This window comes from Fringilla coelebs (assembly GCF_963513975.1).
Source record: "Fringilla coelebs genome assembly, chromosome: 6".
Lineage (NCBI taxonomy): Eukaryota > Metazoa > Chordata > Aves > Passeriformes > Fringillidae > Fringilla > Fringilla coelebs.
Window position 1 is genome coordinate 37,366,762 of NC_140034.1, and position 14,450 is coordinate 37,381,211.

At 43.6% G+C, this 14,450-nt stretch overlaps 1 protein-coding gene across 2 annotated transcripts in view; it reads right to left on the reverse strand.

Annotated features, from left to right (window-relative positions):
* TYRO3 (TYRO3 protein tyrosine kinase) overlaps positions 1 to 14,450 on the reverse strand; it is a 41,283-nt gene that overhangs the window by 15,601 nt on the left and 11,232 nt on the right. For both annotated transcript variants that reach the window (XM_084207727.1, XM_084207728.1), the window contains exons 5-9: positions 12,704 to 12,790; positions 8,657 to 8,772; positions 5,683 to 5,860; positions 5,098 to 5,240; positions 3,688 to 3,832 (exon numbers count right to left, since the gene is read on the reverse strand). In XM_084207727.1, the coding sequence (XP_084063853.1) occupies positions 3,688 to 3,832; positions 5,098 to 5,240; positions 5,683 to 5,860; positions 8,657 to 8,772; positions 12,704 to 12,790 (669 nt within the window). The remainder of the gene's footprint in view (positions 1 to 3,687; positions 3,833 to 5,097; positions 5,241 to 5,682; positions 5,861 to 8,656; positions 8,773 to 12,703; positions 12,791 to 14,450) is intronic.

Below are 14,450 nucleotides of genomic sequence, written 5' to 3' on the forward strand. Positions count from 1 at the left end.
AGCCAGGCAACATTTTGAAAGACAACAGGGAAGGACAATTGCCTCATGGCAATATGGTTAAAAATATTTACATTTTTTCTCTAACCCTTCCCACAAAGAGAAGCGCCCTGAGGGACTTGGTATTTAGCTGTAACTCTACAATGCTGTTTGGTTGGTTGCAGCTTCTCAATGTCTCTCCCCAAAGAAAAGAATATTTGCTCCCAGAATACATATAGTTTTGACTACAAAAGATCTACAGAAGAAATGAAGACACTGCCAAGCTGAGCAAGCTGCTGGGCAAGGAAGATAAGCAACACAGTTCTGAATAAAAAGAATATTATGTATGCCAGGCAAAAAAATGATAAATTAATCCAACTCCCTGAGAGACTTCTTCTCCAAATACAATTACTAAGGATTAAATGTGAATTTGAATGGATTTATAAAAATCTAGCCCTCATTCCAAATTGTTTAGGAGCTACCAAGAAAAGGTATCAGGTTCCTGAGCACCTCCTTTATCTTCATGCTCACTTGCTCACCCTCAGCAGCTGACTGCCCTTTACCCGAAGGTAAGGAAGAATCATCTTTGATGATGTAAGTAATCCTGATATAAGTCATGACAGTATAAATAAACCTGTTCTTAAAAGAGATGTTAGGTTCATGGGCTGGAATTTGGATGGATCTCTGCGTAGATGCATATGAAAAATAGTCAGACAGCCCTTGCTGGCGGAGTCCTGGCAGGCAAGAGGCTTCTGAGGCTTGATTAACAGCTACATTGAGGAGCCTTAGCATCCAGGTTTTTAGAGAAGTAGTATTAGTTAATAAACAGGTAGAGCTTAAGAACACAGAATTGTGACAAAGGAGGAAGCAGACTAGTACTTCTCCACTTGAGGCAAATTATCAGGTCCTTAGTACTTGTTTTCCAGCATCTTATCTCCTTCAGTGACTCACATTTTCTTTTACCACCCAGAAGGCTTTACAGGCTCTGGGGCTTATGATACTCCCTCTTGCTGCAGTTTTCAACCCAGCCTTCAAGGCTGTTTATGAGGAGGGAGAGATCAGAAACAGAAGCTATCTTTCTCAAATAAAATAGAGGTAACTCCAACCCTCTCCCCAATCCCCAAGCCAATCACTTGGTCTGATCCTGCCTAACAATCAGGGTAGAAACAGCTAACAACACGGATGAAAAAGGTCCTCTCTCATAGTTAACAATAAGGCTTCCTTTTCCCTGTGGTGACACAAACCTCTCTTGGCTTATTTTTCTAGTTTCTGTCTGGTGAGAGAGCAGGGATTTAGGTTAACTTCTGGGGAGCTCCTCCAAAAGGAGTATGGATGAAAACAAAACTAAATTATTCTCCCTGTTTCTAAACTTCTGGGAATCAGAAGCCCATCTCACAGTTTATAGTAAATGTGTCAGAAATAGAAATGAATGTTGAAATTCACTTCTTATCCTGCTCTGCCCCACACATCCTTGCTTCCCACTTGTGTCACTGAGCTTGAGAGGAGGCTGCAGCCCACAAGTTGCCTCTCCTCTCCCAACTCTCTCTCTGATCTCCTGCAACCCCTTTTTCAACCAGCACATGCCTTAAGACTGCACCAGGCAGAGAGAAGATAGTATTCTTAGAGGAGTTTAGAAGAGTATTTAGGAGCCCTTGGATGATGAACCCTTTTATTTCACAGTAAGTTTATATCTCAAAGGTGTGCAAAGAACATAATCCAAGAATCTTCTCTTGCCTACAATTGTGAAGATTACAGATAGGAAAAAGCTATGAAACCATTCTGTTCCTTGCTCTGCACTGAAAAAATGAGGTTTCTTCTGAGAAAGTTTCTGAAAATATTAAAACAATCTTTGTTAACAGCACACCAGATCTCTGCATAAGTAGGGTGGAGCTCCCACTAGCTTTGCTCTGATGACAAATTCGACTTAAAGTTTATAGGAGCTTAGTCATCCTTATTGCCGCACTGGGAGCTGGGCAGAAACCACCCCTGGCATTTCTCACATAAAGCAACCACTGCCAGTTTGCTATTTTAGGAAAGGAAGCGACTTATGTTTTCTACCAGGCCTGAAACAAAACTGCAGTCTTTCTGCAGTTCTGCTGCTTAAGGCCTGTCAGTGTTTCCACAGTGAACTTTTACTTCCAGCCTATTATGCTTGTGAAGAAATACATGTGCTTCCAGACAGCATTTGGCCAAAACAAGCACCACTCCCGATGCTGCTTTTTTTGAAGTGGTTTGTAAATAAAAACAATCGAGCAACAACATATAGTGCTTTCAGGATTATCCCATTCCAGCTCCCTGTAAAATGCGAACCCTAAACATTCCCTGGGGCTTCTTGCCAGTGATGGCTGTTTTCCAAAGGGAACTCCCGGTTCTTTCAGACACTTTTGTCTCTATTTGGGTGCCACAGAAAGTACCTGATCAAAAAGTAGGAGGAAAAAATTGATGGAGCCAATGACCAACCTCAGTAGGTTCAGCTCTGAACCTTCACACCCCTTCAATCTCTTTTAAATAATTTGAAGGCTTTGATCCCACAGTGACTGTGTGCTCACACTTGACCTTCAGTGCTGACTTTGCCACAGGAACTGGGCTGCCAAAGGACCTGAGTAATGTGCATGCTAAAACTAGCATTAAATGCACTACTGCAAGTAAGGATGCAGCTCTCTGCTGGCTGTTCTACCTGTATCCCCACCTCCTGCTTGCTTGGGAACTCGTCTGTTGAGTCCCCTGCCATCCCTCAGTGTGGAGGGATCAGGATTGCTCCATGTCCATGTGATTCCTCAGAGACATGTGGAGTGGGAAGATGTAAGCAGCAGGTGGATCAGCATCAGAAATTAGAGACTGATATCTTGTCCTGCCACGGCCACTTGGAAACAAAACCTCAGGAGACTGTGGAATTTTTGTATGGTCACACCTCAATGACTTCTTATCACCAATCCTTATCTTTATTTGGAATATTTTCCTCTTAGTTCTGTTACAGTTTCCTTCACAAGCAAGGCATTTTCCCTTCTCCCTTCTACCCATATAATATCCTGCCCTGCTTCATAGCCTGCCTCCCATTTCCCACTTACTGTGAAACACAAGCAGCAAGGAAATCACCCCAGGTGAGCCCAACTGCCCTTCAGCACGAGGAGTGCACTCCACATGTGCTGTTCTTTGCTCCCAACAAACCCTTCCACATGGTCCAGATTGCATGGTACAGCATCTTTACCATCATCTTTCTTTTCTACCAGTAGCACAGCTTTTCCATGGAGACAACTAAACTGGTTTAATACAAATACATTCAGTAAAACCATTATGAACCTCCATGTGGCCACAGTTTAAATTAAGCTTCACTAAAACTAGTCAGGAATGGCATAAAATTCAATCAAAGAAGACAACCTGTACTAGAGGAGTTTTCTGTCACATTTACTAGCGTAAATCAGTGTAAACATTCATTTGCATATTTTCTATTGTGTCTGCCCTTCTGCTCTGCACTAAGCACATTAAAACCCTGTTGTAAGAAGACACAGTAGAGGCCAGAAGCTGTTCTGTTTACACCAGTTCTTTGAAGATTATTGAATTTCTAGCCTCCTTGATGAAGTGTGCTGTTGTATAAGCCCACGTGTCTCAGTAAGTAGTAAGCACTGAAAGAAAAAGACTCAGAAAAAACAACAGTCCCAGTATTTCTGACTTCTTTCCCCCAAGTGAAGGGAGAAAATAATGGACACTTACCCATGACCTCCTGGGCTTCGAGCAGGAAGAGGTCACTCCAGGGCCCACACCCGGCAGAGTTCAGCACGCACACCCTGATAATCAGGTCTTTGAGAGGATTCCACATGGTGAGATTGGCTTTTGTGTCCTGCACAATCATCTCCCCCTGAGTGCAAATTACAATGAACTGTGAGCTGTCTTAAAAGGCATCTAATGTAAAGTTTCACCTTTAAACCAAAACAGTACCAAACATGTACTTCACTGACACTATAACAAGGGCTGGAATTGTGACTTCTGGGCCCTTACCTAAGTTTTGCCTGAGATTTGGGCTGTTGTCTTGGGTTTCTCTTCCCAAAAATTGCTAATAGTTTCCCAAGGCATAAGGGAGACAGGAGGTTTAATAATTTCTTCCTTTGAGGTCCTCCCATGCACGTTGCTATAGAAATATGGGGTTTTTTCTGCTATTAAAAGATATACCTCCTTCTTGTGGTTTACTGTAAAGCATCTGGTGGTTTTAATCCAAGGGAGGAATCTGTCTGTTTTAAATTGCTGACCAAATCCTGAATGGCTTCTGAATTTCAGGCCAAATTTTCACTTATGATGCCAAGGTCAACGTATTTTCAATAGTTTTATGGGCCTTCTTCATACAGCAAACCCATGAATGGGTGGCACCACTGACACAGTAAATTCAGTGAGAACTCAAAATACCATCACTCAAAGTCAATGACGCTGACCTAGTGTGAAATGGGTCATACAAAATAGGAAATAATTCTTTTTTCCCTCTAGCTGTCTACTATTACAGGCTTGCTCTTCATTAATAAGCACTGGGTAAACACCTATTAGGAAGCTGGAAACCATAAGAAATGCTGTGAACTTCAAAGGCTGATAGATACCTGGGAAAGGACGATGCCGAAGAACAAATGAAAGGCCTTCTATCCTGTCAGAATACTTACTTCCTAAGTATTATAAATGAAGCTAAGGAATCCACAACCTTCTTTCTGGGATTTACAGCACAACTCATTCACTTGTTAAATACACCTTAGCTGCTAGGATTTGGAAAGCCAAGGGCCAGTCACAGGAGACAGCCCACATCCTGTACTGTCTGAGCTGGACAGCCCTAGAAAGAGGCAGAGACAAAGTGGATTCTCTTTATGTTGTCCTGCTTGTGCAAGGAATGGCAGAGAACTGGTCTGTCTGCAGATGAACATTCAAGTGAAGGAATTCTGAATATGCCAGGAAGGAGGAAATGGTCCTATATCTTGAAGTCAAATGCTGAGGCATTCCCTAAAGTCAGAATACATCCATTTACACAAAAGCAATGTCAGTAATCTAAACCCCTGGTATGGATGAGGGACTTTAATGCCTAGAAAATTTAGTACAAACCTTCTGTAATTCTGTGCTCAATGGCTCAGTACCTTCTCAATCTCTTACCTGAGTTACATTATCCTGAATCCATTCCAGTCTGTATCCCAGGACATTTTCTTTCAGCACATCTGGAGCCACACCTTCCCACTCCAAAATTAGACCAGGATCTCTTTGAATAACATGGATATTTTGAGGGGTGCTGTTTGGAGCTGAAAGCAGAGAACAGAACACCATCACTTGTGCAGGAAAATAAGGCACTATCCACTCTGAAAATGGCAGTTTCACCCTCTTTCCTGAGATCATCCAGAAAAGAGAGGGTGTGTGGGGCGAGAACAACTTCTGCAAACCACCAGCACTCTGTGTATGGTTTCAAGTGGAGAAGACAGGTCAGCACCTCTCATTTCTCTCACAGAGCTAAAGGGACCAGCATGCAGAAGCCCCGTGGCTGGGTAAAGCCCTGTATTACACATTGCTGCTAACCACATTTGACTGTGTATTATTGTTTTGCTCTAGGAGACCCTTGGAGTGGATGAGCAATCTAACAGCATAATGTTTCCCACACTGCAGAAGCAGCAAGGAGTTAATGACATTTATAATCGTCCCCTTTTCCGGTTCAGAACTGCTGTCCTGCTCTTGTCTGCTGTTTCTTACCAAGCTCCAGGGTCTGGAAATAAACCCTGTCAGTGAAAGGGGAGCTGCCCATCTCATTGCTGCACTGCACACGGACGCTGTAGTTGGTGGAATGCTTCAGGCCTTGCACGGTGTAGGAGAAGGGTGGCACTGGGGTGACTTCAGTGGACACCTCCTGGCCATCTGGTGACTCAGCTACCTGTGCCAAGAGTGAAACGAGATGACTGTTACCATAAACAATATGACTAACATGTCCACATGCACAAGAATTCATTTAATTGTCAGTTTTGGAATGTGTAAGAATAGATACAGCACCAGTGGTGCTTAAAATACTGAAATGGGAGTTGCCAAACCAAGAATCATGAAGTGACATCACTTAGGCAGTACAGAAATTTTCTACCAGATGAAAATTTGGTTCCATATTTTAAAACATTTCCTTCCCTATGCCACAATTTCTACAGTTAATTATTATTCCTTCAAAGAAAACTAAATGTGCTTGCTGCTTTGAGCGGTAGCAGCTGGCTTCTGTGGCCTGTTTAAATCTGGGCAATGAAAACCAGTAGAGCAACTTGCCAGTTGCCTACTGTCACCTTTTGCCCAACTCTTTTTTCCAGAAGTTTGTATATTTTCAATTCTGTAGTGGATGAGAGGTATGGTAGACATAGGTGACTTGGTTCAACTAACTTGTTTCAAATTAAACTGGAAAAAAACTTCTTACCACTCCTACATCTCTTCTTTTTCCTGTTTCCAAATCTGAGCTTTAAAGCAGCATGAATGTTAATCTAAATCTGATATCACTGTGTGCTTTTAATGCACAGACAGAGTGAGTGTTCCTACTTTTGTACTAACAATAGCAGAAATCACTGCATAACTCCCAGGCTCAGACATTCTCTTCAAGTGCATGCAAAGTAGCAAAGCAGAGAGTAAAAGCAAGATGTACTGACAAAAGTGAAAAAGTCATATGGATTTTATGTATTTTACATGGCAGCCCTTCTTCCTTTCTCACTGCCCTTCTGCTCACTCTCACATACACTTTTGGCACACTGGTTTATTTGGCTGGTAGAAAGGAAGAATCTCAAGTTTCCTGAATAGAAAAGCATATTGTTGTCATTATCACTGTCACCCGCAGCACGGAAAAAACAAGACAGCTATTTTGTTAAACCCTGTCTGCTGGATGATGTATTTCTGTTCAACACTCCCAAGAGCTGGTGCATCTGCCCCTTCACACTCTGGAACTTGGCTTGTGCTAGCAGTCAGAAAACACTGCCATTCCCTGCCCCATCCCCAGAAGCAATCTGCTTGTCTGAACACGGTGCTCCTGGGGCATTGCTCCGCTGCAGTGCCTGAGAGCCAGAACAGCACAGCAAACTTCCAATCCCCCTTCTCTTTCTGGGAGACTCCCAGCAGAAGTGCAATCATGAGGAGCCAGGAACATGTGCATTTTCACATGGAAATGTAGGTCAGGGCCTCGCACAGAATCTCTCAATGTGGGAGTCAGAGGAAGCACAGTTTTCTGACAGTGCAGGGTCATTGCCAAGTTATCCCGCTCCCAGACTCAAATGCAGGAACTCCGTCCTCCCCAAATAGAACAGAAAAGGCTTAGAAAAGGGGTGAGAGACTGCTGAGTTGACAGAAACTGGGCTGCTCTGATTCAGCCTCTTTTCCACATGTCCCATCCCCCACCCCTGCCCCTGCCAAAAGTGAGAGGGAGAACTTAAACCCCAGAATGATTAGCATTGCAGCGTGCAAGCCAGAGAGAATAGGGTGCTCCAGCTCAAGATAACTGACATTGTAAAACAGAGGAAGAAAAGTATTTTCAACTGCAAAAAAGAACAGAAGTAGCAACAAAACCCACAAACCAGGGCCAGCTGCATTCAGGAGTTCTTTCTGCCAGTGAGTTGAAACTAAATTATGATTTCCTTTACTTCTGAAATATAATAAACATCAGAGCATAAAACCTCTAGTTTCCCCTCAAATAAAAAGAGGACTACAAGTAAATTAGCTAGACTGCTTCCAGCATACCTTAAGTTTATAATCCTCCTCTGCATAGTTGGCAACACCACATAGAAATTCCACTCCAGCTCATAAAGCTGCTGTAATCAGGTAGGAAAAGCATGGGGACCTGGCAAATAAATCCAGGGGGAATGTGCCTAGCTGTGTTTGCACAGCCTGCTTTGGGTATCACCATTTATTTTCTCACTGGGCTACCCGCTCTTTAATCTCATTCTACAGCTAAGTATGCAACGATAGAAACTAACTCTGCCTGAGGTTGGACACATCCCATTGTTCTCAGGAACTTCAAGAAGCAGACCGGTTTTTTACAGATGGGGAGTACTCTGCACCTAGCAGAGCTACAGAATAGTATCAAGCTTGATTTTCTGGGAAGAACTGGTCTTTGGCAATGGAAAACCAATCAAGATTTAGAGACAGGGCTTAAATTTGCTCTGAAACATGCAAATAGCCCTGATCTTGTATCAAAAAGCCCAATCTGCCTCCTGCCTCCACCATTCCTACCTTTCCTGTACCACATCCTCTACTCTGCAAGCTCCTCATCCCTTGGATTCACTGGTATGTCCGAATTCCTGCACTTCTTCTGGCACCTGCCCTGGAACAAGCTACCAGGGGCCACTGCTCCATGCAGGAAGGGTGAGCACCCTGCAGCCACAGCTGCTCCAGGGCATTCCCACAGAGTGCTGTGTGCTTCGTGTGTGCTGCAGTGTAATAACCTCTGTGGACTAGCTGCCACGAAGCAGCTGATAACCTGCTGGCCAGGAGAATGTGGCCAGTCTTTAACACTCAACTTTTGAGCATGAAGTTCATGACCAGCTCTTTGGCACCTATGAGTTGCCTCCTGTTAAGTTTCTATGTTTTAAGGATGTGAAGTAAGAATTGGAACACTGCTAAAAAGTTGGGAGAGCAAACAAGAGCCCAGGAAATGTGGCTGAGAAGAGTCCTATGATTTATGCAGGGCAGGCACAAGGCAGAGAGGCCATACCTGAAGAGTGCAAGAATGGAGAGGTGCACGGCCATCAAATCCTGGCACCCAGACCACGCTGGCATTGCTGCTGGTGACTTGGCTTACAGTTACATTGAGAGGCGGGAGAGGCATGGCTAGAAAGGAAACAAAGAGACCTTTCAGTGTACACAGAACTGAGCAGGTATTCACGTGGAAATGGAAGAGGCTTGAGGCTAAAAATTACGCAATGAAATCACCAACAGAAATGTGGTAAAATATCACATCTTTAGAAAGTGTCCCTGACTTGTTGAGAATGAAACTATTATTTTAACATTGGACAAGCTATTGTCAGCCATTCATCATTATCCATCGATGGACACAGGCAGTGGTTGATGTCTTTGATAGCAATGCCAGGGTGTGATGTTTACACCTTTGCTACTCAGCTCTCTTCCCTTCCCCCTCCATTGCAGGGCATGACTCAGCCCTGTACACAGCTGCCTGTGGACCCACATTGTGAACTAAATCAGGGCTTTAAAATCCCACCTCAGGTTTCTCAGTCCAGCCTCTGACACCAGCTCTGCCAGCACTGGGTGGAGGGTGGCTTGCTGAAGTGACCTGAATACCCTGGAGCTGGATTTGCAGTAGATCCCTTTGTGCTGCCTCCAGGTGTTCACTGCAAACTCCCACGGAAACACCCTGCGACAGAGCCTGGACTGAAAACTGCCTCCTCAGGCTTGGGATGAAAAAACTCCGTTTTACAGAGGGGAAACTCAACCCTAACCCTAACCCTTTCACACTGCCACACATGGTTGATACCACTCCACAAATTAAGGGCAGGGCCAGGAACAAAATGAGGATTCCAAGACTGGACAGTTAATCAGATGCTTGTGCTTCCTACCACCACAGTACAGCACCAAACTGCTTGACTTCCTTTTAGGACCCTGGCTTCCCTTTGACTTCTCCTTTCTTTTCACTGTAATTCCACATTGTTAATTCCTATCATTCTGGTCACCATCTCTTTTTCACCTCTGAGTTTTCACTCTGGCACTTCACTCCAGACAAAATTAGCAGCTTCATGAATACAAACCTCTCCCCTGACCTTCTTCTCATTTAAAAAAATTGTACACTGACGCTTGTAATAGTTTTCCTGCAGCACCTCAGTAAATTGTACCCTCAGGAGTCCTCTTTCAGAAACCCATCCTCAGGACAAGGCTCTGCCTGCAGATTGAATTTTCCATGCCTCCTGAGTTGTATCTATCAGAAAGCACCAATAGAAAAGTAATTGCAAGCCAGGATTTCTCCAGCTGCATCTTCTACCCTGCCAGAGCACCTTTGTATTTCACTGCACCAAGGACAACCACAATACTTCTGCCTTCAGCATACCCACAGGGCCATCTTGCAAGAGAAATGCAGAGCCCAAACACTCAGGTCTCTGCAGAGGGCCTGGAGGAGACCAATAGATGGTGACACAGATTAACCCTATAAAGCCTTTGTTGTCTGGTTAACCAGTTACCAGGACCCAGGGCAGAGCCCAGCACCTAGATAAGAACAGGGTGTGTGGGTGGAGGTGGGGCAGCAGACCAAGGGTCTGGGATGGAAGCTGGTCAATGAGTAATTAGTTAATTTAAGACTTTCCTGCATCTTTGTTTCATTCTCTTTTGATGTTTTGTGCTCATGACTGCAAGCTCTTTAAGGGCAAAAAATCCTGCCTTTACTGCTTACTGGGTACTGCTGAAACATTGTCAGTAACTCAAGTTTTTGCAGACACACCTGTAACTTTTGGGTTTAGCAAGGTGTACTTTTCGACATGGGATGGCAGGCCCAAAGGAGGTACTGGTGCTGGGCCACCAGTGAGAATAATCAACTGCTGCACACCCCCTGTGTGAAGGAGACAGTGGCTGAGCAGGGCTGGCTTGCCAGCACCTTCCCCTAACCCTGCAAGCAAGGGCCAGACGCATTGTCCCCCCCATCTCTTGGGAAAAAACTGCGGGAGGCTGTTTCCTGTTGTGCTCTGAATCACGGGATACAACCCTAAAAGTGTTAGCTGCACACATAAAGCAGAGAAAAGTCTGTCAGAAAACAGGACCTTGAGTGTTAACATAAGAGAGTTAGCTGCCTCTGTGCTTAGAGAGTGGCTGAACAATGGGGCTTTGTAATGGCTGGGGACTGTGGGCTACAACAACAGTAATTTTCTGCTTGGAGTACACCCAGCACATTGTGGGCACTACAGAGAATAGATAATGAACAGCAACAGGAGCAAATAGGAAGAAATATTAACAGTTTGTCAATGTCCTAGCAAAAATATTTGCCTCTGGAAACACAGAAGAAACTAATTGTTTAATAAATTGTAGAAAGATTTAAGAGTCCGCATCAGCAGATGGATTTGTGTAAGAGAGGAAGGCCCTGAACATGCATGTGCAGACAGCTACTTCCAGAAGTAACTTCATTGAATTCTGCATGTTCATAGGATCAAGAACTAAATAAACATTATTTGGGCCTGCCCTATTTCTGCTGTGTAGGAGTTTTGCTTTGATTTTAACAGGGCTATACTAGATCTTCGAAGCTTTCCTGTTTAGAAAAGCCTTGTCACTTAGGTAAATTTATAACTTATTTTTTAGACGTATTTTTGAGGTACTACAGACATTACTTTTATGACTACAGCACTGGACTTGCTATTCAAAACCGGAATTTTTGTTTCTAGGACATGCCACATACTGGTGCAATGTTAGCTGAGTGACTTAATCTTGCTCTTTCTCAGCTCCAGAACATCTGTGTGTGACCCAAGTGTGTGATGGCAATGTGTCCCTCCTAAATAGGCTGTGTGCTTTCATTAGCTGATGATCCCTGAGGAACACTTTTCAGCTAAACATAATTGCTGGGAAATGAGAGAATTCTGAGGTCTTTACCTCTTCATCTTATTAATGGTTAAAAAAATAATAATCTGCATTAACATCAAAAACTTAAAAAGTTCGTTTATGCTAAATTTTTTTTCAAATTATGGCTTGACAAGATTTTTTAGAGTGTAATAGCTTTGTGAACTAAATTCTATCCCAGGATAAAATATCCACAGAAGATACATTCTACAATAACTAACTGCACTGTGGAGACAAGCCTTTAAGGCAACAATTCCAAATGGTTTTAAATTAAGTTATAAATCTTACTAGCGCAACATACTGCATTCTTGGCATAGCAGTAACCACAATGTCCTGAACAAAAACACACTCCAAGAGCAGTAGGTTACAGCTGGATTTCGATCTGTCCTTTAATGAACATGAGCTACTACAACTACAGTACATAAAGGATCGTTTGTATCTGTGCTGAGCAATAAGCTACCACTTGGAACAAATTATTTTTGTGCCATGCCTCTCCTGGAACTGATGATCACGTAATTAAAAGTGCATTAAAGCATGACTAAAAATTTAAATGCAGAAGCATCTCAACACGAAGAAGAGGGGAAGAGCTGATTGCTCTGATTATCCCTGTTTCAGTTACCTGGAGGAACAGAGGAAATGTCACATCAGCCTGGAGACTTCCAAATAGCAACTGGTCATGCACAGGCTAGGAATTATTTGTTTTCAATGAGCTTTTAAAGAGCAAATAATTTAAAAAATAAAATTCATAAACCCAGTGTGGATGAACAGACCTTACTGGCCACTGGTGATCACCTTCCTTGACTTTTTTCAGCATCTAATATGATGCTAATAAAAGCAAGCAGAAGCAAGGGCCTCTTTAGCTCTAACAAGCAAGACCCATCTATTCCCAAGAGGGAAAGACTTCCCTGCTACAAATATATATCAGCTTCATCTCTCACAAACAACTTAATCACCCCAGCTCTCTCCTTTTCAAGGAAAAGCTGCCATTTGACATCACATTTCCACTCCCAAATCAGATATGGATTATTTTCAACAGCCTGGGATACGGCCCTGCATAGGAAGTGGGAACTGCTGTTAGAACACAAAGCATTGTTTTGACTGCTGAGAGCTCCAGCCAGCCTTGAGGCAACTCCTTGCATTAAGAAGCCCTACTTTCCCTCCCCAGAGAGCAAATCTGAGGCTCTTGCCCAGTCTCTGGCACCCAGTCTCTCACCTTTAATTTGAACAGTGGCAGTCCGAGATGAAGACAATCCCTTTACGTTGTGAGCTTCGCAGGAGAAAACTGTGCTTTGATTAATACCTGGAGATCAGCCAAGAAAAGGAAAGGAAACACAAATAGCTATATAATCCAGCTTCAACCTTCAGCAGAATTTCAGTTATTTGTGACATCCAGCTCAAGTTGTACAGGCAGTTGGAGGGGTGAGCTGGATGCCAATCAAAGGCATGCAGATTTCAATGTAATTAAGGTGCTAAACACATTTTTAATGGGGGGAGTGTGGCAATGCAGAAAAGCTTTCATGGAAGTGTCAGAAAGCACTGAAAAGGAAGGAAGAATCTGTCAGGACAGCAGCTCATAGTGCTCAGGTAGTAGATGTCTGCTTCTCACATTCTGGTGAGGATCTTTGGAGCAAGGATTGTGCTGAACTGTGAGCTCACACAAAACCCAATGCTTTGGGTCTCAGCCTACACCTGAGCAACATTCATCTTCCAACTGGGCTATAAGCCCAGGGAAACTTTTAGCCAGATGCTGTCTATTTCTAGTCAATGCCCACCTGTCCCTCACCTTGCATCAGACTTCTGAAAACACACAAAGGAAGTGGAAGTTAAATGCTATTGCATCAGCACTGAAACACTTTCCGGGGTGATACAAGTCAGAATGTCTTCTGTGAGCATCCATCCATCCATCCCATGGCATCACGGCATGATGTCTGGCTGTCCCAGGACACGTATAGATATTGCAAATGGGAATTGAGACAGATTTGCAAGGCTGCCTGGAGAACTGTGTCCAGCAACTATTGTCACGTGGCTTGGCCCTCAGTTGCCTTAACAGACTCTATCTGAGAAAAGTTAAAGACCGGCTCACTGTGGGCATACAATTTAGGAAGGAAAAACATTTCAGAGCTGCACAGAGCAGCTGGCACAGTGTCTCTGACCTTTGACTCATCTCCCAAGCCTGAGACTAACAGCATTGCAAAGAAGGTGAAATGGGAGAGAGGAGGGAGTGCTATTCTCATCCCTGTGAAGCAGAGGAAGATGCTGCCAACAGGCTGAAGGCCAGGCAGCAAAGCAGAGAGAGCAGCACCTGATGTGGTCGGTCTGTCGCAAGACAGAACCTAACACAGCCCTGCCCTGAGGAAAATACAAAATACACCACAAACCAGGAACTGCATGTTCCCTAACACCATGCCAGCACTGCTTTCCAAATACAACATTGCTGAACCTTCTAAATGCTTGCTTTCTAGCCAAGTATTTTGTTACTATTTTCTTCAGAGCGTGATACTTTCCTCAGCTAGCAATACTTGTTTTCTTACCAACTGCCTCTTTTGACATGCTTTGGTAACCCAACCATGCAGATTGTGTCCTGCTAATGTTTTAAGTTGCAAAGACAAGATACGTCCACAAGGGACACCTCAAAGTGCACTGAAAGAGGGTGTGCCCAAGGGGCATCCCAAAGAACACTGGAAGCAAATAAAGGTGCTGAAGACAATAAATAAAATAGCAATACATTTGGAGAATCGCTACGAGTAGATGTCTTTTTCAGGCTTCCAAGCCACTGCCCCCCAGCAACAGATATTTTGTGAGGCACTGTGGGATGAGTTAGTGGAGGAGGGGTGACATTTTTTTATTGTCTTTCTTCTCTTGACTATCCATCTTTCAGTTTCCATTTCAACAGGCAGATTATATCATAAGGGAGCAGTTTTCATTTCAAGCTCAGAACAGCATTGGTGGCTACCTAAGAG